At 48.5% G+C, this 24,261-nt stretch overlaps 1 protein-coding gene across 1 annotated transcript in view; it reads right to left on the minus strand.

The window, feature by feature from the left end:
* Positions 1-4,933: 4,933 nt before the first annotated feature.
* Positions 4,934-24,261, minus strand: part of LOC144168531 (semaphorin-2A-like) — a 56,535-nt gene continuing 37,207 nt past the window's right edge. The window contains exons 8-10 of the mRNA XM_077697495.1: positions 20,154-20,281; positions 9,973-10,118; positions 4,934-5,054 (exon numbers count right to left, since the gene is read on the minus strand). Coding sequence (XP_077553621.1) covers positions 4,934-5,054; positions 9,973-10,118; positions 20,154-20,281 — 395 coding nt within the window. The remainder of the gene's footprint in view (positions 5,055-9,972; positions 10,119-20,153; positions 20,282-24,261) is intronic.

Genomic DNA, 24,261 nt, shown 5'->3' on the forward strand with positions numbered 1-24,261 from the left:
CAGAGTCTCTATAGGTTTGCCGCACATTCAGTTATAACTCCAAGCATTAGTACTGACGACGTGGGTTCGGAGGTAAGGCCAACATGGCTGCATGTGTTAGTATTAAAGGTAGAAAGAAATTCGGCCGCTAGCCGTGATACTTGCCCTCATAGGAAGTTTGACGGCCGTCTTTGAGTCCGACGCGATCATTTTTGACTCCCCGGTAGCCTTTGCGAGCGCGATAGCCATTCTTTTTCTATCGGGGTGTGTTGTAAGGATTGTGCCCGAGGTCGCTTCGTTTTCTCGCTGGTCCCCCATGCTATGCCCCCCCCCCCCCCCCCCGGGCCGGCCGCAGCAGCCCGTAGCATTAGCATCCACAAAAGAAACTTGCTTTAATCAGTTTCTCACGATATGAAAGCGAAATCCGCTACCAGCGGCAAAGCTAAGCGACGGTTTGTCTAATTTACAGCCAGTACGATTGGCCAAGGCTCTTAATATCAGAGAAAGGATGGTAAAAACGCAAAGGAAAATGTTAACACCAAATCCTTTCCGTCTAACGAAAATAATTGTTGGAACGCGAGGCTTTCTTGCGTGGCAAAATCAAATGACGAAGTGCCAAAGTCTTGGCCGCTGCAAGCAAAATCAAAGCGTCAACGCTTAAAGTGCAAACTGCCTGCGAGTCAAAGTACAAACTCAAATGACAGCAATCAAATATCTCACTGGAAGCTTAGCGACCCCCCTCCCGTTGTCGGATTTAAACGTGGATCTGACCCCCGTGCAACCTCAGTCAAAGTCAAAGTTCAAAATCCCAACTGCTTCGACCGTATCGGAATGACGCAATCGGATAAAAGTCGACTTCATAACATGAGGAAACCAGGTTTGATTCCGACAACGCGAAGCGTTCATTTCTTGTTTAATATCACTCACCATCAGCATCAGCTTCATGTGCCCTCCCATTGGGTAAAGTTGGCTTTCCTGCAGTCCGTTTTTGGTTACGGCATCGTTATCAGTCGGATAAAGAGAGCTACGCTACAAAACGCTAGTGGAAAGAAGGTACCCAAACCCGACAACATAACTAAGCCTAAACTGATGCTTATACCTTCTCACATAAAAAAAACGCTGATTTTTTTTTTTTTCCAACAGGTTCCGAAAACGTAATTTGCTATGCGTTCCCTGAATATTGCCCCGCCACCACTGTGAGGACTTGTTTCAACCGCTCCGTCATATGCAGGCTTTGCATTCCATCGTGCTTGCAGCGCCGAGCGAAATTTGCCAAGAGCTATCGGAACAGGCCTGGGCTTTACAAAAAAAAAAAAAACAAAACCGAGATGGGGAAACTACGTAGTCAGGCGTAGGGTTTCTTTCTTCTTTTCGTAAAAGGAATAGGAGCAAATACGGAGGAAAATAGAGTACATAGATGTCCGCCTTCAACACGTTCTTGTAGTGGTCGTTGTACCTCTGGAAAAGGGGTGAGAAGAAAGACGGAGATAATGAACTTCAAAAACAGTTTGACTGTGGCATCACATACAGTTTACACATTGACCAAAGATTAGCAAATGCATGAACCTACCCATGGCTAGCAATATTTTTGTGTCAGACATTCAAGATCAATATAGTATATACACAACACACATTAATAGTAGGGGTGTGCGAATACTCGAAAATTTCGAATATTGCTCGAATATTAAATATGTTATATTCGTATTCGCTTCGAAAACTATGCATTCGAAACATTTCGAATATTCGAACGGGTTCGAATAATCGGCTATTATCGAATATTTGCATTGATTAGTTTAAGGGGGGACGCGTCTTTCAACTTCGGAAAAATGACCACAACGTCGTCTTTTTTTTTTTTTTTTTTTTTTTGAAAGCCAAATATTCGGCTTCTATGTTTTCTATGCTGTGGGTTTGCAAAGTTTTTCCGCCGAGAACCGTCGCAAAGTGGTATACAGAATAATTTTGCCAGCAGCGGTGACAAAATGTCAGCGCAAATGGGCGAAAAAATTGCAATTTTCGGCGCGCTTTCGGCAACTTTCGGAACGTTGCCACCAGGCACGGCCATTTTGGTACGATTGGATCGGCCAAGCGATCCTCTTTCGGGTCGTTACCATTCAAATGCAAAGAACTTTGAACAAGTTTTCTATCATGTTTTATAGGCCGCTCAAGCCCGGTCCAAGGTGGACAGAAAGGAAATTTTGTAAATAATAAGTTTTCAAAAATATTAGTTTGAAATTTTTTTGGTGTTATCACAGAAGCATTTCCGGTTGATGCGCTAATGTTCATCAAAATTCCCAAAGAGACCAAAAAGTTGATTTCGAAAGCCACATCCCCCTTAATTATTCGATGTTCGATTCGATATTCGAAGCTAGATATTCGTATTCGATTCGTATTCTAAAAATTTGATATTCGCACACCCCTAATTAATAGTGATATCTTTCTTCATTTCCTTGCCCCAATTTTTTTAGTGCTAGACCTACATTTAAAGCAACCGATGCAGCATTTTGAGGCGTACAACTCTTTTGCGCGAGTTTCACCCCTTGCTTTTCTCCGTTTTTAAACAAAGAAGAAATGGTGCGAAAAAGTCCCTTCGGTTCACGCTGTGAATGTGCAAAACGAATGAAAGACACAAAACACAATTTACCGAGGCGCAGTTCAAAGGAGTTAATGAAACCAGATGCGAATACTTGGAATTTGAGCCTTTTCACACTTCATACTGAGTCACCTTAACAGCACTTGGAAAGTACACCGTCTTAGTCCAGACGAAAATGGGTCTCTCATTTACAAGTAGGATTGTTCGTTTTAAGGTTTTATATATTTCTTTTAAATCGGGGGTAAAAATTGGGTGCCATTTTTCAGTATGGTTATCGGGGAGAAATCGGGTTTTTTTTTTTTTGTAATACCATTCCCAAACTCGGGTCTTTTCACGTTAGATTTACATATGTACTAATACACCCAGTTTCTTTTATCAGAAGGTATGACGAAGTTCTCAGCTCTAACGCGTTAGATTTGGTGTTTGTTTCAAGCTAGTAATCGAGGAGACATCAGGGTTTTCTACCAAATACTCTCCGACATTTGGCGTTTGTTTGGAAATGGATCAGTAATAATGACAGAAACGAGCATTTGAAACTTCTATGAAATAAACAGTTCATTAACGAAAAGCTGGTAATCCATTTCTTAAGCATCCTTGTTTGCGTACATTATCATCTGCATGTCCGATGGTTGAACGTATCTCAGCTAGAAGAAAGTTTTCTCGACTTCACTGACAGTACTGCACTCACTGCTCTGACATCACTGCACTGACAGTAGCTAGGCACAACTGTCAGTGCAGAAGCTGCCAGCCCGGGGTAGCCAGCGGCAGAGTCACGCCAGTACTAAATGCGTTCGGAATTACCGTTTGTGGGGCTTGCTTCCAGCAAATACTAGTTGAGAACGGCGGACAGTCAGCGCACGATTGTGCAGATCGCTGCTTTGAAGAGGTCCATACGGGGAGAAATTGGGTTTAACCCAGTTCTCTTGAAACATGTTCGGGGTGTAATATTCGACACAATCGGGGTTTACCCCGAAAACGAGAAACCCTAATTATACGGCAGTGTTGTGATGCTGATGGAATGGAGCAGGAGCGGCTGCTTTATGATATTTGTATTAGAACTGCGACTGATAAATACTCGTAATACCTGCTGAGATAAAATTTCTCACGGTTACGAAGACGTTCGATTAGTCAAACACACTGCATAAATTTTCTTCATGATAATTTCGATAAACACAAGCTACAGTCATTTCTTTAACCATGCTCGTGTGGTTGAATCATCTATGTTTCTGGCAGACGGGAATTTCAAAACGCTCACCACTCCATGATGAACTAATCGTGGGAAGTAAATGCAACTCAGGGAGGTGATAGAGCCACCCTGGCCGCCAATCGCAGTGTTTTTCAACAGACAATTCCCACGCTAAACGGTCCATGAAGACAAAATGTAACTTCGTTTAATTGGAAAGAGCTAGGCTTCACTACCCCAGACAGCTCCATTCGAGCCACAAAAGACGTTCTCAACTAAAAAGATGCAAGATGTGTTAAAAACCTTCAAATTTTGCTCTACGGTGACCCGTTATGAGCAGAAGTGACGTCATGTGGGCAGCACTAAAAACAATGTTCTGCATGTAATCTGCACGTTAGCATCCAGGTAATGCGATCAAACGGAACTAAAGGCCCCACAACAATCGCCCAGTCATGCGTCGTAGAAATTCGTCGTTCTGTGACGTCGTAGAAAAGTGGCCGGAAAGTGGCTAGGCAGTCGCCATTGATTCACATATTTTTTGACATATTACTTATTCGTTCAAAGTTAGCGATAACCTTGGTATCACTGTTATGGAGAGAGTGCAGTCCTTCTAATGAACCAAACTCGTATTTTGTCTTTAAGGCCCCTTTAAATCAAGAGCTACAGACCACTCACGAGAAGGTTGGCTTTGCTGCAAAAGGTAATCTGCTGGAAAGCCCCCAAAACTCCCAGAGACTGAGCCATACACCACTTACGTTCAATAAAACAGTGGTCAGAGGGCACGCGTCCATGCCACGCCATTACACAGCTACCTACAAAACCCATGGATAGCTCCAACGCATTTCCTTGAGTTCTTTGGTGGCAGAATTAACACGGCAGCCTAAGTTTTGCCACTTCCAATGCTATGTTGGGTTTGGCAGCTATAGATATCGCATGCGGCATAGAGTTTCACACAATAATAACTAGAGAAAAAGCTGGCGCTGCAATCGTCGGCGGCAATGGACGTGATGGGTTGATCTGGATTCGGATTGGCACTCGGGGGCTCGCGGAAAGATCTGCGGATTATATTGTGCAGCCAGTTTTGTTTTCGTCGTGGTCTTGCTTGCTCGCCTGTGCTAGTGAAGGTAGCACGAGAGAGAGAAAGATAGAGTGAGATAAACACATTTATTAAGTCCTGCGGTTTAGTGGTGCGTGGTGGTCGCCGGTTTGAGCCTGGCGCCCGCGGTGGCAGCCCTCTGGAACAGCAGTATTTGCACGTCCAGGCCCGGGCTGTTCAGCTCACCCTCATCCCACTGCCCAGCCCTATTTACATACGGGAAGGGATCTTGGGGGCACCCCACATAGAGTGGATGGGGGCACCACGAAGGAGACAAGTCGGTGAGGGATACTGAACGGGGTAGCTACGATGAAGTACTGCACGGCAAGTGAGGGCATTGGTTGCCACATGCGTTCCTGATATTCGGCGAGCCCCGGATGGGCGGGGTGATAATGGCGGCGGGCGAGGCGGTAATGCACGACCATGTCGAGATAGGTAATTAGCCGTTCCATAGCGGATCGGACACCATTGTAGGGGTGCGGCTAGCCCTACACGGACATAGTAAGTCCTTGTGCCACATTATGGGTAGCCTCGCTCCCTCCCAGACCAGTGTGCGCGGTGTCCAAATGAATTCAGCTGGAGAGGTAGGGAGATTGACGAGGCGCGTGAGGGAAAAGCTTTCAAAAATGCGTTTGCCTTTTAACTCGGTGTTGTACGCGCGCTGGCGCCGCGCTCAGTGAAAATGTTCTACAACCAAACTTGATAGTTCGGCGTGTTGTCATTCATTCATTGACAGTAGAACGAGCACCAAACCACGAACACGGCGGTGAATTTAACTACGAATTAGGTCTTGCAACGCCGCCCGTGTGGCAGAGCGTTCTCTTTTCGCAGCTTGGGCAAAATGCGAAACGTTGGCGACGGCCACACTTTTCGGGCGAACGCCGTTACTGCGGCGTCGACCATTCACATCGGGGACCGGTACGAAGGAAACAGCTAGCTGGGCCGGAAACGGAAAAAATGGTCCCGGAAAAAATGGTCCCGGAAAAAATGGTCCCGGAGAAAATGGTCCCGGAAAAAATGGTCACGGAAAAAATGGTCCCAGTGACCATCTAGGAAAAAATGGTCCCATGCTCCAGTCGACGTGTTTCTCTTCAAGTTAGTCAGATCTGAACTTTTTTGCGGCTTTGCTTTTGTGCGCTTGCGTTTTAGTTAAAGGGTTGAGAAAGAGATGGAATGCTTTAATATACCTACAAGGGGCAGAAATTAACTCCTGTGGAGGCTAAAATATGGATGGATGGGTGGGCGATGTATGTACAGATGGATGGATGGATGGATGGATGGATGGATGGATGGATGGTAGGGCTGAGCATCGATTAAAAATTTAGTGCAAGTAATTGGATTAAAACCGCACAAACAACTGCGAGGACTGGAACCGCCGGTTTAGAAGCTTAGTCGGACACAGCTATCTCAGTGTCTGGAAGGTCATTAAAGCTCTACGCTGCGAGGTTTTATCAGAATCGGTGTAAATTGAAATAGGGATTTACGCGCTGATGCTCCGCCTTGGTTTAGCCTTCGTTTCTGCGCAGCGCGGCCCAAACTCAACTCTCGAACGTAAAGTCATATCGAAATTAAGATATTAAAGCTAAAGCTTTAAGTTAATGTCTGGGACATCCCGTGCACCGAAATGATCGCACCGAGACATCGTGCACCGAAACGTCCGTGCGCTGAAACGACCGTGCGCTGAAAGGTGCGTGCACCGAAATGTCCGGCCACCAAAATGTAAATGTAAATACAATTCAAATATACAATCTTTAACTCCAAAGCATGAATAAACAAAAGAAGAAAGCATTCAAGAGAAACAAATATCAACAAATAGTGTAAGGAAAAGTTAAGGAAAAAAACATGTAAAAAATTGCAGGGGGTGCTTACAACTCTGAGAATGTGAAAGCGAAATTTTCTGTTGATGTGCCTTGAACTTTCGTACAAACTTTACAAAAGGTCGTACGAAAGCCCCCGTCCACGCCTGATTAGCCCCCTGGGCAGCCCCCTCTGACGCTCGTTCCTTTCACTACACATCACCAGTATCCTGTTTTTCGTGTCGGTATACCTTCACCTGCCGAGGTTGTGTAGAAGCGGTTTATCCTTCACACAACGTGCGGGTTCAAAACAGAGATGTGCTGAGATTTATGCATGCTATATGTGGTTGAGACGTCATCAATGCGAAACATCTGTGGATTAAGCTAGCGTAACGGCAAATTAGAAAATAAATATGGGAGAGGCCATGAAAGCAACCCAACCTGAATTTCAGTAAAACAAACGTTCTTGGTGCGATTAACCGGATTTACTCGAACAAGACTACTTTTTCCTGCCTTGGCTTCGGGACCAATTTTTCCGGGACCATTTTTTCCTACCTTGGATTTGGGACCATTTTTTCCGGGACCATTTCTTCCGGGACCATTTTTTCCAGGACCATTTTTTCCGGGACCATTTTTTCCGGGACCATTTTTTCCTACACCCAGCTGGGCCGCCCATTTGTGAGCCGCGAGCTAGGTAAATGTTTCGGGGTCAGGTTCAAATACCTTCTTTAAAGGTAAAATGTCTCTGTTTAGCACGAAAAAAATTTGGAATTTATAAAAACTGCCAGAGTCGAGCCTTTAACAAATAGTTTTTGACGTCGTCCTTGTCCCTCTATATTTGACAGCAAATGGCGGACGTCCTCACGCAAACCGCCATAACTTCGCGTCTCTTGTTTAACGAAATACGCCGTCTTATTTCGTTCAACACCAATTACTAGGTACAAAAGTTTCTGTGCACACAGTAATTTGTAAATAGCGAACCGCGCAGTAAATGCTTTGCGGTAAAAAACTCCGAGACAGCGTAAGTGCTGTCCCGGAGTTCACGTTGACACTAGCGGCAGACTCCTCTCAAGTTATTATTGTATGAAACTCTATGGCATGCGGTGCCCCAACTCCGGAACCCCTGAAGGAGAAATATTCTTGCTCCGTGTAATATGGTAAGGGACACCACGATGAGAGCGCCAAGTGACGCGTTGAGCTGTGTGTAGTAGCGGAGAGAGATTTATTCGAGCACGTCATGTGGACAGAACGCATCGCACTGGCTGACATGAGCGTTGACTCAGTTGGCATTAACAGAGCTTGAAAGTGGCCCATGTCCCCATCCCCAATTCTAACAGCCAGAACAGGAGTTATCAATTCAACTCAGCGGATCTGAAAATATAACCGGCGATACCTAGTTTAGTACGAGGCCATTGGTTCTGCAAATAACGCTCCCAGATGACGACCACAGCGGTTGTTTTCTCTCGATAGTAGCGTTTTACCTCTAGAAGTGCAGCTTGCTGGGCCAGTTGGTACATATCGACGGATGGAAAACCAGCAAAAAATGGACGCAAAACATAAAGAGAGACAAGACAACACAACGCTGGACTAGCAACTGAAATTTAATAGAAGAAACCGATACACCCTGTGAACAACCAAGCCAACGCATTCGCCAACGCGTGCGCGTGAATCGAATGAAAAGGCTATTGTTCACTTAACTACTTGTGCTTTCGTATCAACACCGCTCGAGTTTGAAGGAAGCCGATTTCTTTATCGCTGAGGGTAACAGACGGGCGCATTGAAAATGTGGGAAAATCGAAACGCGCCTGTAAGACAAACCATGTCAAGAAATTCGTTAAGTGTGAGCGCAGTCTCATCAATAAAATTCCGCAGAGGTGTGGGAAGGTTTAAATCGGCCAAACCGGCCGATGTATCAATGAGCGGCTGAAGGAGCATTGCGCGTTAGTTAGTTCTCAAGGAGCTGGATACCTTGCCTGTCACTGTCGACAGTCAAGTGCGGACCATTATTTGACAGTGTAATGATTCCTGGGAAAGGCAGGGCTAAGAATGAGAGGGAAATACTTGAAGAGTTCTTCATAAGACAACAATAGGAAGGCAACTGCATTATCGCACCGCCTATTCCCCTCAGCGATAAAGAAATCGGCTTCCTTCAAACTTGAGCGGTGTTGATACGAAAGCACAAGTAGTTAGTGAACAATAACGTTTTCATTCGATTCACGCATACGTGTTGGCGCATGCGTTGGCTTGGTTGTTCACAGGGTGAGGTCAGGTGACTGTGAGAGGGAAAGAGGTTCCCAGCCTGCACCACATATGTATCGCAGGAGAGAAAGGGAATGGGAGGGGGTAGAAATATGGGTTGAGGTAGTGGTACAAAGGTGGTTGGGGCAGGAAAAGGAAGGGGTAATGGGGAAGAGAAGATAGATGTCTCGGTTTCTTCTATTAAATTTCAGTTGCTATTCCAGCGTTGTGTTGCCTCGTCTCTCCTTATGTCGTGCGTCTTTTTAAACGCGGAGCGTTTCTCAGTCGCACGATGTCCCTCGACCGTCGGCGGCGGCGTCCACACGCTCACTGCGCATGCGCGTCGCGGCGAGGCGCAGGTGCGCGTATCTCCCCCGTACCCTCCTCGCTCTCAACAACAGGTGCAGCGTTGTTGTCCGTCCGCATCCCTCCCCCTACACTATATAAAAAAATAATAGTTATCGGCGCCTGGTTTCGATCCCACGACCCTGTGGGCGGAACGCGAGGTACATGGTGCTCTTCCCACTGCGCCACAAAACCGACACAGAATCAAAGGCTACGAACGCGCCTTATATCCTTGACTCATTCAAACTACGTCAAGAAGCTGCTGATACAACGCATTCACTACCACCAACTCCCCAAACACTAAACGTTAACGCAATACTACACGTTAACGCAATAATAATTAATAGTAATAAGCAATAATAGTTAACACATTCACTACCACCCCACCACCACCCCCCAAACACTAACGTTAACGCAATACACCCACCCCCTACGCGACGCGTTTACTCGATTCCCCCCTCGTGGGAGATGGGCCCAATTTTTTTTCGCTGGTTTCCAATCCGTCGTCCTACCTGAACATTTGCAGTTCCTTCCATTGCGCGAGGAGGTCTCTGACTCGTTTCCTCATTTATCCGTTCTACCTTCACGCTCACTAAGTTGCCGAACTATCATTTCTAATATCTGCCCCCACTAAGACTATGAGCTGGAGGCAGGACAAGGTCATAACAGAGAAACATGGAGAAAAGCTTAATCATGGCGTTCTCACGGCGAACGACCGAGAACATGTGTCTTGCGGTGCACGTACCCAGCAGTGTGAGGGAGGCACCGCTGGCCATTCCAGCCACAGAAAGGGTCCAGTACGCAGGCAGCGCACTCGAAGTGGCGGCCTTCGCACGCGTCCAGCCTGTACTGGCGCACGGCGTCGTCTGAAAACACGTACAGGCTCCTGCGCTGGAAAGAAGCAGCAAATTGTGAGGTTCCTCTGAGGGTTGCTAGGGAAGTGCGAAGCATAAGACTGGTCGATCTCGCAGTGAGGTACTCCCTTGTCTAGCTTGATCGTTCGCCTCGTTTGATAAAGTAATTCTGTGCAATATGACTAGGACGAATTTATTTCCGCGAACTTTAAGCTTCCTTCGAGGCGTTTCGAGACGAGATGAAAAAACACAAACAGCAAACATAAAAAATACGCTGTGATTGAACGTGATTAAACCACGTTCGTGCGGTAATAGCTCTCTTTTCGGTCCGAGAACGCGCAGGGAGCGCTCTCACAATTGCCCCGCAAGACGAAACATGTTCTCCACGCAGTCACCGGCCCAGATGTACCCAGTGCCTCCTTGTATCGTTTTCTGATGGCACGGGCACTTACTCGTTGCCCATTTCCTCTTTTGCGCACGACCACGGAACAAACAAGCCAATTAGACGCTTTCACTCAGCGAATTGCACTAGGCGCTGGCTTGGCCTTGACTGAGTTTGAAGGTCAGACCGACGGGACGAGGCGCTTTCTGGGTTTTCACCTGGACTAAGAGATACTGCGTTCTAAAAGAGTAACACAGAGGAAACTGCTCAACGATGCGCCACAGTTTTGGCGGCTGCTAAGTGATCGGGAGTATGGGATGACAACTCCGAAGTTCGTGCAAGAGGTCCGCCTTTCTTTCCCCCAGCCTTTCCCCTTTTTTTCTTTGATCGGTTGGAATGGCCGTACTGTGAATTAGGGCACCCTGCGCTTGTTCCTATCGAAGCTCCAGCGCATGCCTCAAACATGATAGCCTTTCTTGGGCTGGGCAAACGCGGAAATAGTTGATGTTCCCGTCACCCACGGTCAGCCGGGGACACTGCTGCAGCAGGAACGCCCCCTGACCAACCGGCAATTGATGGGTCAAGGGTTACCCGCTGTAATGATTGCTGCGCCGATGAACCCCGTCTTGACGATGACCCCCCTCCTTTCCCTGGGCATTGTTGTGTCTCCCCATCCGGTGGTGGAATGTTGGGGCGGCCTCCGCCGACGCCAGCCAGTCGCAACCCTTTGTATGGGCCTCGCCGGCGGCTTTTACGCGGCGTCGGGGGAGGCTTTCCTTTCATCCTGACCTTCGGGGACGGCCAGGGGGGGAGCGGAGGTCAAAATCCTTGTTGGCATGTTCGCTGCTGTGGGGGAGGCGGCATTGCTCGCGCCCTGCTTGCGCATGCTTCGACGAGTTTGTCGAGAGCTGCGACTGCAAGCGGTCGCACGAAGACTCGCTCCCGTGGCGGTTTCTGGGCGCCAGAACCCCACGCATCTTTCCAGCCAACCGTGCGGCGGTTTGGCACCTTTTTGGCCTCCGGGCCCCCAGCAGGGATCGTGCCGCGATACCCCCTTGCGCGCTGCGGCGCCTTTTAATTTTAATCCAGTTTTCCTTGTCTTATGTTATGCTTCATCGTCGTCTCTTGTAAATACGTGTAAATAGACTTCTTTTTCTTCATCACCTACTGGCCTCGTCTCGTCATCGGGTCCTTCACAACCCTCCACGACGACACCACGCACCTTCTACGAACCAAACTTTACTCCCACCATTCCTTATCACCAATTATTGACCCCCCCCCCCCCCACCCTCGATGAAGACGCAAGCTCGACACTTCCTTATGCATCTAGAGCGATCTACTGCTGAACTTTGAACACTCCCGCTACTGCTTCGAACAACTGCCGAAAAGAGCTCGCTGTCATGCATGGCTATAGGTTTTGACGCAACTTGTTCTGGGTTCGAGCCAAGTAATTTTGAAAATATTTGCGCCCCTCGCAATTTTTTTTTTGTAAAAGTTTCTCTTATAGGTCACTTGTATGGCCTTTTTTCGCAAATAGCTGTGATATTAATCAACCAGATTGAGGGGAAATCCCGAAGGTGGAGTAAGTTTCTGCGTTAGAAAGTTTGACATCCACCTCAGTGCAGCCGTACGGCTACAAAGGAAAGCTGTAAGCTTTCTCTGTGGTTTTGTGTGTTTTTTGTGTGTTTTATTTGGTTACATTAGGGGTGGGGTGCACAGCGACGTAGCGTCAACGTTCTGCCAGGCCTGTGCGTAACATGAGAACAAAAAGTAGCCTCATCACCGGCCATTCCTCCATGACCCGCACATTACTATTGACCGCGGCTGGATCGAGTGTATCGGCGAAGGAAAGAGCGGGAAAGTGGCAGGGGAAATAATTAGAGAAAATTAAAAGATGGCGAGTGAGAGAGGGGAGGGGAATTGATGAAAGAGGGGGATGGCAGAAAGAATAGGTATATATATGTAGGTACGAAGGTAGGGAGGCAGGTAGGGAGGGAGTGCATTGAAAGCTCTAAAGCTCAGAATAGACTAGTATGGTTTACATTATTTGTTATTAAAGGGGCATAAGGCAACGTAAGCAGATAATTGCTGTAGAATCCGCTGAAAACTCTAGGGCTTAGGTGACGGGGTAATAAAGTTCTTTAGGGCAATATGTAGATGTATGGGGACCTTTGAGCCGAATACATCTTATGCTATACGTACCTGGAACGGTTAGAAAAGAAACTGGAAGAAAGTCAGTTAGGGTTGCGTTCAATGCATATCTGGTGAGGCAAAGTGGCAGAACCGCGTATTTCGGTAATTCATGACTGTAACTTGAGCGCACGAAAAACTGTGCTGCGCTGGTCTTCGTGTCTTTTTCGTGCAGTCCTTGTTTTTTGTGCGCTCAAGTTACAGTCATGAATTGTTACCAACTAGCCAGCGTTTCTGTGTTATTGCAGCTTATTTCAGTAATGTCACACGTAGACAGCATTGTTCTTTTACATGTCAACCAGAGAGACATGCAACGGCTCGTAACTATAAGTGGTCAGGCAGCCACAGACATCGGATTAGACTTTCGCACAGAATAATTGACAATAATGATGTTCAATGACACTAGCAGTGACACAACGTCAATCCTGCAGTGCAAAATACGCCGAGTGAATGATTATAAATGTTTGGTGATATGGATCAACGAACAGATAAACTATTTAAAAACTCACAAGGAACAGCTTAAAATTAAATGAAGGTGAAACGTAACTATAATGTAACATATAGATCTCTAAGGGTATCAAAATGAGAAGTATACTTCAGAAAGAAGGAATGGTTCTGGGCCTCCCATTCAGTGCTCCGCCTAAAAGCCCTAAAAGCGGACGCGCAATCGCGCCGTAAGCAAACCATAGAACGGTGGGCCATTTGACTTTAGGTGTGCTCAGCAAAAAAAATAAACGAAGGAGTCCACGAAGGCATGAGAAGGGCGTCCTTTCAAATTCTGGAAGCTCAGTTGTTGAGGGGAGGCGGCCGATCCGCCGAAAGAATAGTGGAAATATTTCAGCGAAGAATCCCCGCCAAGGAAGGCACAGAAAGAAAGGGAATGTGATGTGCGGGATGGATTGAGACTGCTGAGCGGGTAAGCCATGTGTTTCTGAACCCTGTTGTAGGATGGCCAGAACCGCGGTGTCCTGCGGCTGTTGTAGGACGCCGAGGCACCCCGTACCGACCATCTACCAGGTGAGCTTCTTGAGCTACTACAACGCCTAGAAATGTGGCCTCCCTTCCTACGCCCTTTGCCTCTCCTGGTGACTTCGCAAGGCCACTGCCTCCGGAGCGCCTCCAACCCTCGAGTGCCCCTCCGCCATCTGCCTCGTAAGAACTAACTCGCCTTATTTGTTCTTCGCCTCGTGACAACAAACTAACTTTCATTTTCAACGTTAAAGGTAATTGTGACTCTTCGTAACCTCTTCTTCCTGGTACCCGGAGCTTTCAACCGTCGTGTATATGTTAGTGTTTTATTCCACCGTTCACGGTCTACTTCTGTCCGTTCATAAATACCTATAATGTTTTCTCCTTCATCCTGTGTTCCTATTACCTTGCCTTGGGTCTCGTAACCTTACATCACACTAAGAATAAAATATTTTATAGGGAGAGGGTGAAAGCAGTGGATCTACGTAAATAGGCAGCTGATGTCATTACGTACCTACACATAAAAAGAGTGGGCACGACGTGGTATAAAAGGCTAGAAGATGTATGATGAAATATCTAAACACAGGTGGAGAATCAAAGACAGTCAATTAAAAGAGAAGCAAAGCAGGCAGAAACTAATACCTGGAGGGGAAAATGGAATAAAAAAAAATGTGTGCCCCTCCACTCTGTGAAAACGGATGACCTGCGAAGCTGCACGCCCTCCAAGAGGTGCACGAAACAAAATGCGTTTGCAATCTACGGCTGAGCATACTTCCTAGCCAATCACCTGAATGAAATTTGGAAAGACCCGAGCTTTGTCCTAGCGGACAAACGTTGAGTTGTCTCTTTCCCTCCCGTGTCGTAGGCACATTACTGTTTGTGTAACACGCCAACCCAATGCACCTTACCACTGATGACGGCCACGTTTGACGGCCACGTTGACGGCTGTTTGACGGCCACGTTTAAAGCTAACGACACGACGAAAATGCCTTCAGTAAGGGCATGAAAGCTATAGCTGCGCGTGCCCGCCCCCGTTCTCCCGCCACTCCCAATCCGTGCACGCATAAACCGGCACTGCCGAACATGTCACTCTGACAGCCCTTTAAGAACAACTAGTGATTTTGGCCCACATCGGCGTTCTAAGCGGGCCAGTTGCTGTTCATCCTATTCGCAGCTACTCGACCAGCTGGAACTTGAGGCGGAAACGCCGGCCGCCGCGGCTTTCCGTTGTTTTCGCTCGCATTCACGCTTCTGTTCGAGCTGACGCTTCTTAAGTTTCCGCTCTTCTCCTTCCAAGCGAACGACATGCGCCGGTCCTCTAGCGAGTTAACATCTCAGAGGGCTCGGCCTTTATTTAGCGGACAAACACGTGGGGGTCTTTTTCGCTGGCCATTCGTAGGCACCTTATTATCTGCGCAACACACTAACCTAGACCGAAACCACTCGATTGCGGAGGACAGCTGACAGGGTGCATTGAGGCATGAGACTACCACGTCCAAATCTCATACCACCACAACGGGTATGTCATCGGTAGCGGTGTTAACGTGCATTCCCCCTACCTCCACCCACACCCGTGGACGCCTAAACTGGAAACCGCGGATGGGCGCATAATTAGGCGGTGTTGCATCCGGAAAGGCCGACCCGAGCCGAGCTCTGTCGCCTCCAACATACGTTTGGTAGCGTGGTGAAGTGAGCGGCCAGCCAATATTGCTGCTTCGAAGAAGACCAGAGCCGAAGGCAAACGTAACTTGTTTACTTTATAGCGAGAGATGAGCCGAAGCCAAAGAACAATGCCCCGACGGGCGAGGTTACAGCACAGGACTCGAGCAGAGAGAGCATTGATTCACTGATCTAACAGGAATGAACTACAGCGCTTGGAGGGGTCTTATTTATAGCCATAGCACCAACGGTCAAAACAAGCATTCCCTCTAGATTCTGCACACGACACGAAGGCACAGACACACACAACACTCTTTCCAGAGTTCGTAAGCGGTCGGTAGTAGCGCGCATGCTGAGTCCGAGAGAGGGGAGAGAGGAGGTCTCCGCAGCGGACGCGGGGCTTCTGCGTCCTTGGGACAGGTGGAAGCCTGCCTGGTCTGCCAACGCCGGTGTGAATCCCGCCGATAGATAGCGAGGCGCCTGAGATCCAGGCCTGCCGTAGCTTGTTTTCCGTCGGCTGCAAGTGTGAGTCACCGACAGGAGGCCTGCTTGAAAGGCGCACGTAGTGGAGGCTTCGCCGCACAGCCGAGGAGTATTGCGGCGTGAGCTGATTCGTAACAGCGTCAAATACACCGGTGAAGAGAAAGAGAAATACTTTATATGCGCCCAGACGAATGCCTATTACTATTTTTCCGCCAGAAGAGCTATGACCAGCTGGCCAACGAGGGCTGCCGACTCGACAATGTCGTTTCCATGGCTTTCAAGCTAATGAAGAATTACGTTCTTACGCGGGCGTTCCAACGGGGCAAGTTGCTTTCAACCAGGAGGGACCCGTAGCTAGTAGACGAGGTGGAATTTGAGGCGCAACGGCCGACATTCTCGGCGGCGGCGGTGGCGGCGGCGCTCGGGCGTTTTCACACCTATTCGCGCTGCAGTTGATTCTGCGCAATCACCTGATAACTGCACTACGGCAGCTGTCTGCCGACTGCGCAACTTGTGAAAGGGGCATCGGTGGTGGCGAGGGGAATAATCGTTGTGATAACCGTGGTGAAAGAGGAGTCACTGGTGCGAGGAGGAGCCCCGGAGCGGCGCCGAGTAAATAGGCTTCACAGGAGAATGAAATCTTGGGGGGGGGGGGGGCGGTGAGACATATACTGCTTCGCAGTCAGTAAAACGTCATTAGACATGTACAGGGCAGGGAAGCCTGACAACAGAAAGGAAAGTTAAAAGAGAAGTGCTTTGCTTTCTGCGGCTGGAGCAGGCTGCATGACAGCAAATAGCTTTGTGGGGAACTATGCTCAAAATGATGGACTGTTCTTGGTCTCCGGAAAGGAAACAGGAACGATTCGGAACATTTTGCTGGAATGTGATCATATCCATTCCAATCTATATGCGGGCAATATTCGCCTTCCCGAAGCTCGAGGGTTTCAAGGTAGCCCAGAAACTGTAAACATCAAGGCTGTAGGGGTGACTAAAATAAGATTTGAATGCAGGTACAAGAAGAGAAGAGAATTGAATATAGTATAGGACAGCTACCACCTGTAACGTAGAAAACTTAAAGGGGTCCTGAAATACCTTCCACCGATGCATAAATGTACATTAACCAAATAAAGCAATGTATTAGCAATCTCCTCCCGCAAGAATTTTGTTAAAGTGATAAGTACTAGCTGAGAAATCGTAAATCAAAAACCGTGCATTATCGTCGCGCCGCGTTTCCTCCTCCTTTCAACTTACTCTCCGCTGTTGACGGCGCGGGAGCCTACCCTCCCATGATGCTGCGCTCCGCAGCGGTGACGTACTTCCGCTGTTGCGCTGCTCATACTGCCGTCTGCTACGGGCAAGCTTTGTTGACACCATGGATTCCGCACTCCGCTCAAGGCTGGAAAAGCGAACGAAAAATCTGGCGGCCAATCGTTGCGGAGGTTACTATCGGCGGCACGTGACTTTTTATCGGCGGCGAACTCGCAGCCGCACGGGGTGATCGTGCGCTCGTTCTCTTTGATGCACCGCGCACTGTTTATCCAAAAAGCGCCGTATCAGATGAGGCCCCGCTGGTGCCGGGTCTTATTTTGCGGCTGTGGTAATTCCTGCCGGCGGCACGTGAAAAAGACATTTTAAACCGATACAGAACACGTGCACAAAACGCTTCAATCATGTGACCAGTTCAGCTTGGGGCGACGCGTGGTGGAGAGCGGCAACTTGGCAAAACATGCTCCGCCGCAGCTCTGAGCTTTCTAGCGTTTCAGCGAGCGCCATGCCTTGGCAACAAGGCACAAACCGCTCTAGAAGTCAGTTACGGTTCCGTGATTCCGGTTCAGCTTGGAGCCCCACCTCACGACATGTGGGCACTGCAGGCGTACCACTCACTCCCATTGGGAAGTGCGAGATGCGTTTGGCATTACAGGAGGCGATGGCGTGTGTGTTGTGGACGTCTTTGTTTCGCGATGAAATGCGACGCTGTGCTTCTGCGGGTGGATAGTGCTTCCCATGGTCTGGATTATATTTCTCGAGCGACGTACGACTCAACCTCGCATGGGGTATGTGCAGTGTGCGTGGCTAAAAGCCACCTCGGCTTGTGCGCCAGAGTTGACTTGCTGTTCGTCCCCGCAAACCGCGCGCGAGGTGAGTGCCGAATTTACGACGGGCAGGAGGAGGCAACCGCAACCCATCGTCTGTCAATTGCTGTTCAGACTTGCAACGCATGTTGTGACGTTGTGTTCGTTCGAAACGCATCTCTGGATTATTTTGAAGTTGAATAAAAAGGTGTGCGTCAAATCCGGGCATTCGGCTCAGGGCGTTCTCTGCGATTGCACGAAAGAAGTGCCACGGGGCTTCAACGCTTTCTTTATGGAACGTACTCAGGTAAGAGAATATCCATGTCGTGTTATTGCCGTGTTGCATTCAATACAAACGGTTAAGCGTTTGTTTACACTTGTTTCGTTTGTCGTAAAATGTCCAAGCACTCCGGCACTACGCTGGCAGATCAGCCGGCGAGCCGTCGCTGAGCAGACGGCTCATCTCTTTGCCGGAAGTGCGTGAAAAAGTCACCCAATAGCAGGATGTGTAGCTCATGACGAACATCTGGGAATTGATGACGCAGACATGTGAAGATGGCGGCGTCCAAAAACACGAAGGGAAGGGTGAGAAAAAAAGCGACAGACTTTGCAACAAAAGTGTGAGCTTTCCGCTGCGCGTAAAAGAGTAATACTTGGCACAGATGACGTTGATGACCCAATCTAACGATTGCGCTAGTTCATTTAGTGTGCTCAAAACGCCTTTCAGGGCCCCTTTAATTCGAGCCTGCCATCGATACCAGCACTAGGATTGAGCCAGTTGTTCAACTTGGATGGGTGTTAGGGGATACCTCTAAAAATCAATTAATCGGAGGGACAGGAGAATTAGAGAGGGTAATTGGTGAAGTGAGAGAGAGGGAGAGGGGGAGTAGCATAGGAGGAGGGGGTGAAAAAGCTTGTAGGGTGGCGAATAGAACAAAGAAAGTGGAAGGGCATGAGGGGGAGGAGGGAGGTGCGGAAGCAGTAAGAGGGGAGGGGCGCTACGCTTTATGGGCGGCAGAATCACTATCGTCGTTTGTCGCCGTGTGCAGCGTAGCTACTATACAGGGTGTCCCAGCTATCATGCACCAAGATTTAAAAAAAGAGAAATTGCGTAACTCGAAGAAAACCTAGTGCATAATGTTTGCAGTACTGTGAAGAAGCGGAGAGTAATTTTTTCGTTAATGAGACCTAATTAATTAATTGTAATTAATATCTAACTCGAGAAATACTATCCTAATCACTAAAGTGTCAATGAGGCACTTGTAGGTAACCACGAGGGGCATCTAACTGCGCTATTTTCAGCGACGAACTAATTGCGTACACATTTATTCTGACTGATAAAGGAAACCCGCGAAATATGAAAAATACCACGTGACGACGCTTACGCGCGCATTGTAAAGCAGCGTCCCCAAACAAAGCTGATAGAAAGCAACTGCTTCGCGTGTTACCCGCCCGAAGAGACAGCCCATCACCTTGATAATAGCATGCATGGAAGGAGCTGCAGCAGCAAGATTCGCGGGACGCGTGTGCAGATAAGGAACAAACTCGGTCGCGATTTCTTCTTTCTTTCTTTTGTCTATTTCATTCTGGATAACTCAGAGGCAGCCTGTTTGAGGGCGTTGCTTTACGGTGCGCGCGGAGGTGCCGTCACGTGGTATTTTTCATATTTCGCGGGTTTCTTTTATCAGTCAGAATAAATGTGTACGCAATTAGTTCATCGCTGAAAATACCGCAGTTAGATGCCCCTCGTGGTTACCTACAAGTGCCTCATTGACACTTTAGTGATTAGGACAGTATTTCTCGAGTTAGATAATTAATTACAATTAGTTAATTAAGTCTCATTAAAGAAAAAATACTGTGCGCTTCTTCACAGTACTGCAAACATTATGCACCTGGTTTCTTTCGAGTTACGCCTTTACTCTTTTTTTAAATCTTGGTGCATGATAGCTGGGACACCCTGTATACGTGGCGATTTCTTTCGCACGCTATCACACTTCGTCTTGATATTTTTTGTTATTCTTTACACAGTGCAGCTATAAACAGTAAACCGCATTTTTAATATAAGAACACTCCAGTTGCCCCATTCAGTTCTGTCCTTGTGTATTGCTTCAAATATGCCCCATGTCCACTGGCGCTATTAGTACGGAAAATTGCTTCCCTAAATTTACTGTGCAAAGCAGGTTTAAAACGCGGTGTCAAAAAGCCTACCGGCGTTTATTAGGATATCGAAACGGGCACCAGCGCATTCGCCTTTCACACCCGGCCGACTCCATACATAAACAAATGCGACGAAGGGAGTCGGATAAGACGTTCTTACTTTCAAAGAGACCAGCATCTTCCGTATTGGTTGTCCCGTAACATTGAACGTGTCCACCAAGACGGCCGGGGACGGAGCAGGGCCGTTGGGCTGGTATTGTTCAGCAATCTTCAACACTACCCCTTCCGCTGTAAAACAGAGATGATTTCAAGTCGAGTTCGCTAGTATCACAAAATTCACAGCGGACTTTCCTTTGATTGACGGCAGCGTTTGTTTTCATTGGTGTTCATGTGCAATTCAGTGCGAGACGTGTCGAAGGTAATACAAGAGAACAAACGTTCTGCTACTTCGCCCTGAGGTTGAAACCGTCGCCGATGCTACCGAAGTTATGTATGCGCTTTCCTAAGAACCCATGGTCTGTCTATACGGAAAGCGGTATGAGTGCAGACGAACGTAAAATGCCTTGGGCGCGGAATCGTCATTCCGCCAACAGGGCAGAAGTTAGAACGGACCAGTGCTGCTGATTCGTCGGAATCAGTGAAATGCCGGAAACGCAAAAAATAAAACGCGAACAAAAATTTTTAAAATTTTTTTCAATGTGTAAGCATTCTTACGGTGCTTCTCCGTCTCGTCGACGTTACTTTCCCTGCTGGTTGAAGAAAGGACAAAGATAGCGACCATAAAATAAAAATGGCAGCATCTCCACTCCGTGGATGACGGCGAGGGTGCGGAGTACGGGGACTCGAAACAACATTCAAGTTGCGCCCCGAGAGACATCTGATTTGCGCCCCGACCGTCATTCGATTTCAACCGTGATTTGTACCTTGATTGTTCCCTAAATGAAACTGCAACTCACGGCTCAAATCGAATTTCGCTTGATTTTCGCTTGATGGTGGTGTGCGCACGGATGGACGCGGACGGACATTGGGAGGACCTAGGTACTCTGTACCGTTACAGGCGAGGGAGTAAGTCGTTCGACTCTCGGGTACTAACTCAAGCAGCACAAGACACGGGACACCTTGAAAAGGCGGAGGTGACCCCAAGTGTTTCAAGTCCTTCCCAAGACACGGAGCCAAAGAACCAGGAGGAGGCGGCAGCGTTTCTTACTTTGATTCCAGCGGACGGCTTAAAGAACCAACAGCCCACTGAAGTCGAGCCCGAACCAAGCGCGGATGAGACGATGGAGGCGGGCGGGCAAGCAAGCGCCGGGAACAACGCCAAGCGCGGCCTTGACAAGACGGACGAGCGAGGGGAAAATGGGGCCATGGCCAGCAGCGGCTCCTCGCTGCTGAAAACAAACCCGGGGCGACGCTCTTCCTCTGTGAAACCGCGTCCCAACATCGTGAGCAGACGCGGACGCCTAGGAACGCCGGCAACGCAGCAACCGGCACCAGCAACGCCGTCGACGCAGCAGCCACCCCATGGAGGTCTCCACGGCGGAGGAGGGTTGCGTCTAGCGATGATGATGATGATGAGAAAACTTTATTTTCCCCGAACTGGGGGAGGGAAGGGGACGAAAGGGAGCGTTCTACGATCGATCCTTCACCGTCAGACGGCGGCCAGGAGCCCGTGAGCCCTAGCGGCATCTTCGGCCAGTTGGACAAGGCTGCGTTGAGTCTCTTGGTGGGAGCTGAGCAACACGGCCTCCCATTACTCTAGAGTCCTTATCGCTATTGTCTGTGATGTGTGTTGTGGTTTGTCGGGACAGGTCCATACCATGTGCTGCAGGTTGGCTCGTTCCGAGCACCATCTACATTGCTCTTTCTAAAGGTCTGGGCGGCTGTAGGCTACGGGGTTCGGGAAGGTGTTGGACTGCAAGAGTCGCCAGGCCACAGACTGCCACCGACTGAGGGAGGGATGCGGCGCCGGGTATTTCAGGCGGCCTAAGCGACAGTGAGCGGTGATGTCTTTATATGTCACAAGCATGTCCCTGCCCCCCGTATGTAGCGATTGCTCATCAAGATCGAGGCGGTCTCGGTAGCTGAAACCTCGGGCCGCCTCGTGAGCATGCTCATTACCTGGCAAGGACGAATGCGCTGGCGTCCATATAAGAAGGACCTCGCGGAGTTTAGACCCAGTAAAGGGTTGAAGGCGGCGCTGAGCTTGGGGTTGGGGTGAAATTCTACCCTTCTCAAAGATTCTAATGGCTGTTTTCGAATCAGTCACAATTATTTTTACGGGTGTGGAGGATATGGCAAGTGCAATGGCTGCTTCCTCCCCGGTCTCTGGGTGAATTGTACAAACTGAACCAGAGGCAGTTGAATTACCCTTCTGATCCACTGCCACTATGCTCATGGCCGCTCTGTCTGGGTATTCCGCGGCGTCGACGCAGAACACTTGTTTCTTTTCTCGAATGCGGCGGTGGAGAGCAGCCGCCCTGGCTAGGCGTCGATCAACGTTGTATACCGGGTGCATATTTCGTGGAAGTGGACTCGGAGCTGTTGAAGGATAGTGCGCCCCGTTTCGCTACTGGAGAGCCGTTGAAGTTGTCCTATTCTCTGCGCCTCAAGAAGCTCTTCAAGGCTGTTATGGATACCCATTGCTTCGAAATGTTCCGTAGATGCGGTTATGGGAATTCCAACCACCTGTTTGTAAGCTTTCCTAATAATGCAGTTAAGTTTATCTTGTTTATCTTGTTCAGCTTTTTTGAGAGCCAGAAATGGCGCGACATAAGTAATTCGACTGATAATAAATGCCTGTACAAGCCGTACGAGATCTACTTCTTGGAGCCCATGATGCCTATTTGCGATCCGAGAGATGAGGTGACTCATTTGTGTCGCGCTCGAGTGTAGCGCTCGAATGGTTTCTGAATTGGAACCATCAGCTTGTATTCTGAGGCCTAGTACCCTGATGCACGGGACTCGAGGAATAGTGTGCCCTTCTACTTACAGGGGAATATCTGGGGTATCTTGACGGCGTCTGCGCCCGCGAATTGAAGGTTGGTAGAGAAGGAGCTCGGACGTTTGCGGAGAACACGCAAGACCTCGAGGGGTTACGTAATCGTGAACGATGTCAACAGCTTGTTGGAGCGTCTCTTGAATATTTCCATCCCTGCCTCCAGATATCCATAACGTGATATCATCGGCATATAAACTATGTCGAAGGCCTGGCAAGGAATTGAGTAGCTGAGGAAGTTTAATCATGGCCACGTTGAACAAGAAAGGGGACAAAACGGAGCCCTGTGCAGACCCCCTACTGCCAATCGTAATAATGTCCGATTCCGGTCCGCCAACAAAGAGCCGGGAGGTGTCTGATGTAATTATAAGCTCGTTGACCCACGTCGAGATCAGAAAGGTTGGCCAGGATAGCGTCGTGGCGGACGTTGTCAAAGGCCTTAGTTAGATCTAGAGTAAGAACTGCCCTGGTGTTCAGCGGAGAGCAGCCGTAGCCATCGATTATCTCGTGTTTGAGGCGCAACATGACGTCTTGCGTGGAAAGTCCGGCACGAAAGCCAACCATGGTGTGTAGATAGAGGATCTTGTTTTCCATAAAGTGATTAAGGCGAGCGAGAAGCGGACGCGAAAGGTGAGCACCATGCACACGGTCTCTAATATTTAAAGGGAGGCGAAATGGGAGGGTATCTGAATGTAGCAACATTAAACGTCCGGCGTCTGGATGCAAAGAGAAAACAAAGCCAAGTATATCGCCTTTTAATAGATCAGGACAATGATGTGGTAGAAGTTCAGGAGACGAAGGTGGACGGGGAGGAAGAGACCAAGGTCATGGGCGCCGTTTCACGCTTCTGTAAGTGAAGGTGTGGGGATGTCGGCGGGTTATGTGTTGCTCGTAAAGAAGTTGCCGGGCCTGGAAATGCAAACGGTCACTGCGTGTCTTTGAGGCCGCCTTGTTGTGTGTGATTGCCAGTGCAACTCTGTCGAGTACAGAATTATTTGTGTGTACCCGCCAAATGCATTGGAAGCCAGGTTAGATTTTTTTTTATAGCCTCAAGCAACACTTAAACACCAAAAGGCGGCCTATATGTTATTGGGAGATTTTAACTGTCTACTATCGAGCCGAGATAAAACAAACGAAACCACCTGCAGAGACGCTAGCACTAGTTTGCTGGCTGAGATAGTAGACGAATTCTGCTTGATTGATGTCGGGGAATGCCTTAAGGGTACGAGAGACGTGAGATTCACACATTTTCAGGGGTGCAGCCACGCACGGC

Source organism: Haemaphysalis longicornis, unplaced genomic scaffold (assembly GCF_048455015.1).
Source record: "Haemaphysalis longicornis isolate Haplotype H1 unplaced genomic scaffold, Haemaphysalis longicornis Haplotype H1 scaffold_2, whole genome shotgun sequence".
Lineage (NCBI taxonomy): Eukaryota > Metazoa > Arthropoda > Arachnida > Ixodida > Ixodidae > Haemaphysalis > Haemaphysalis longicornis.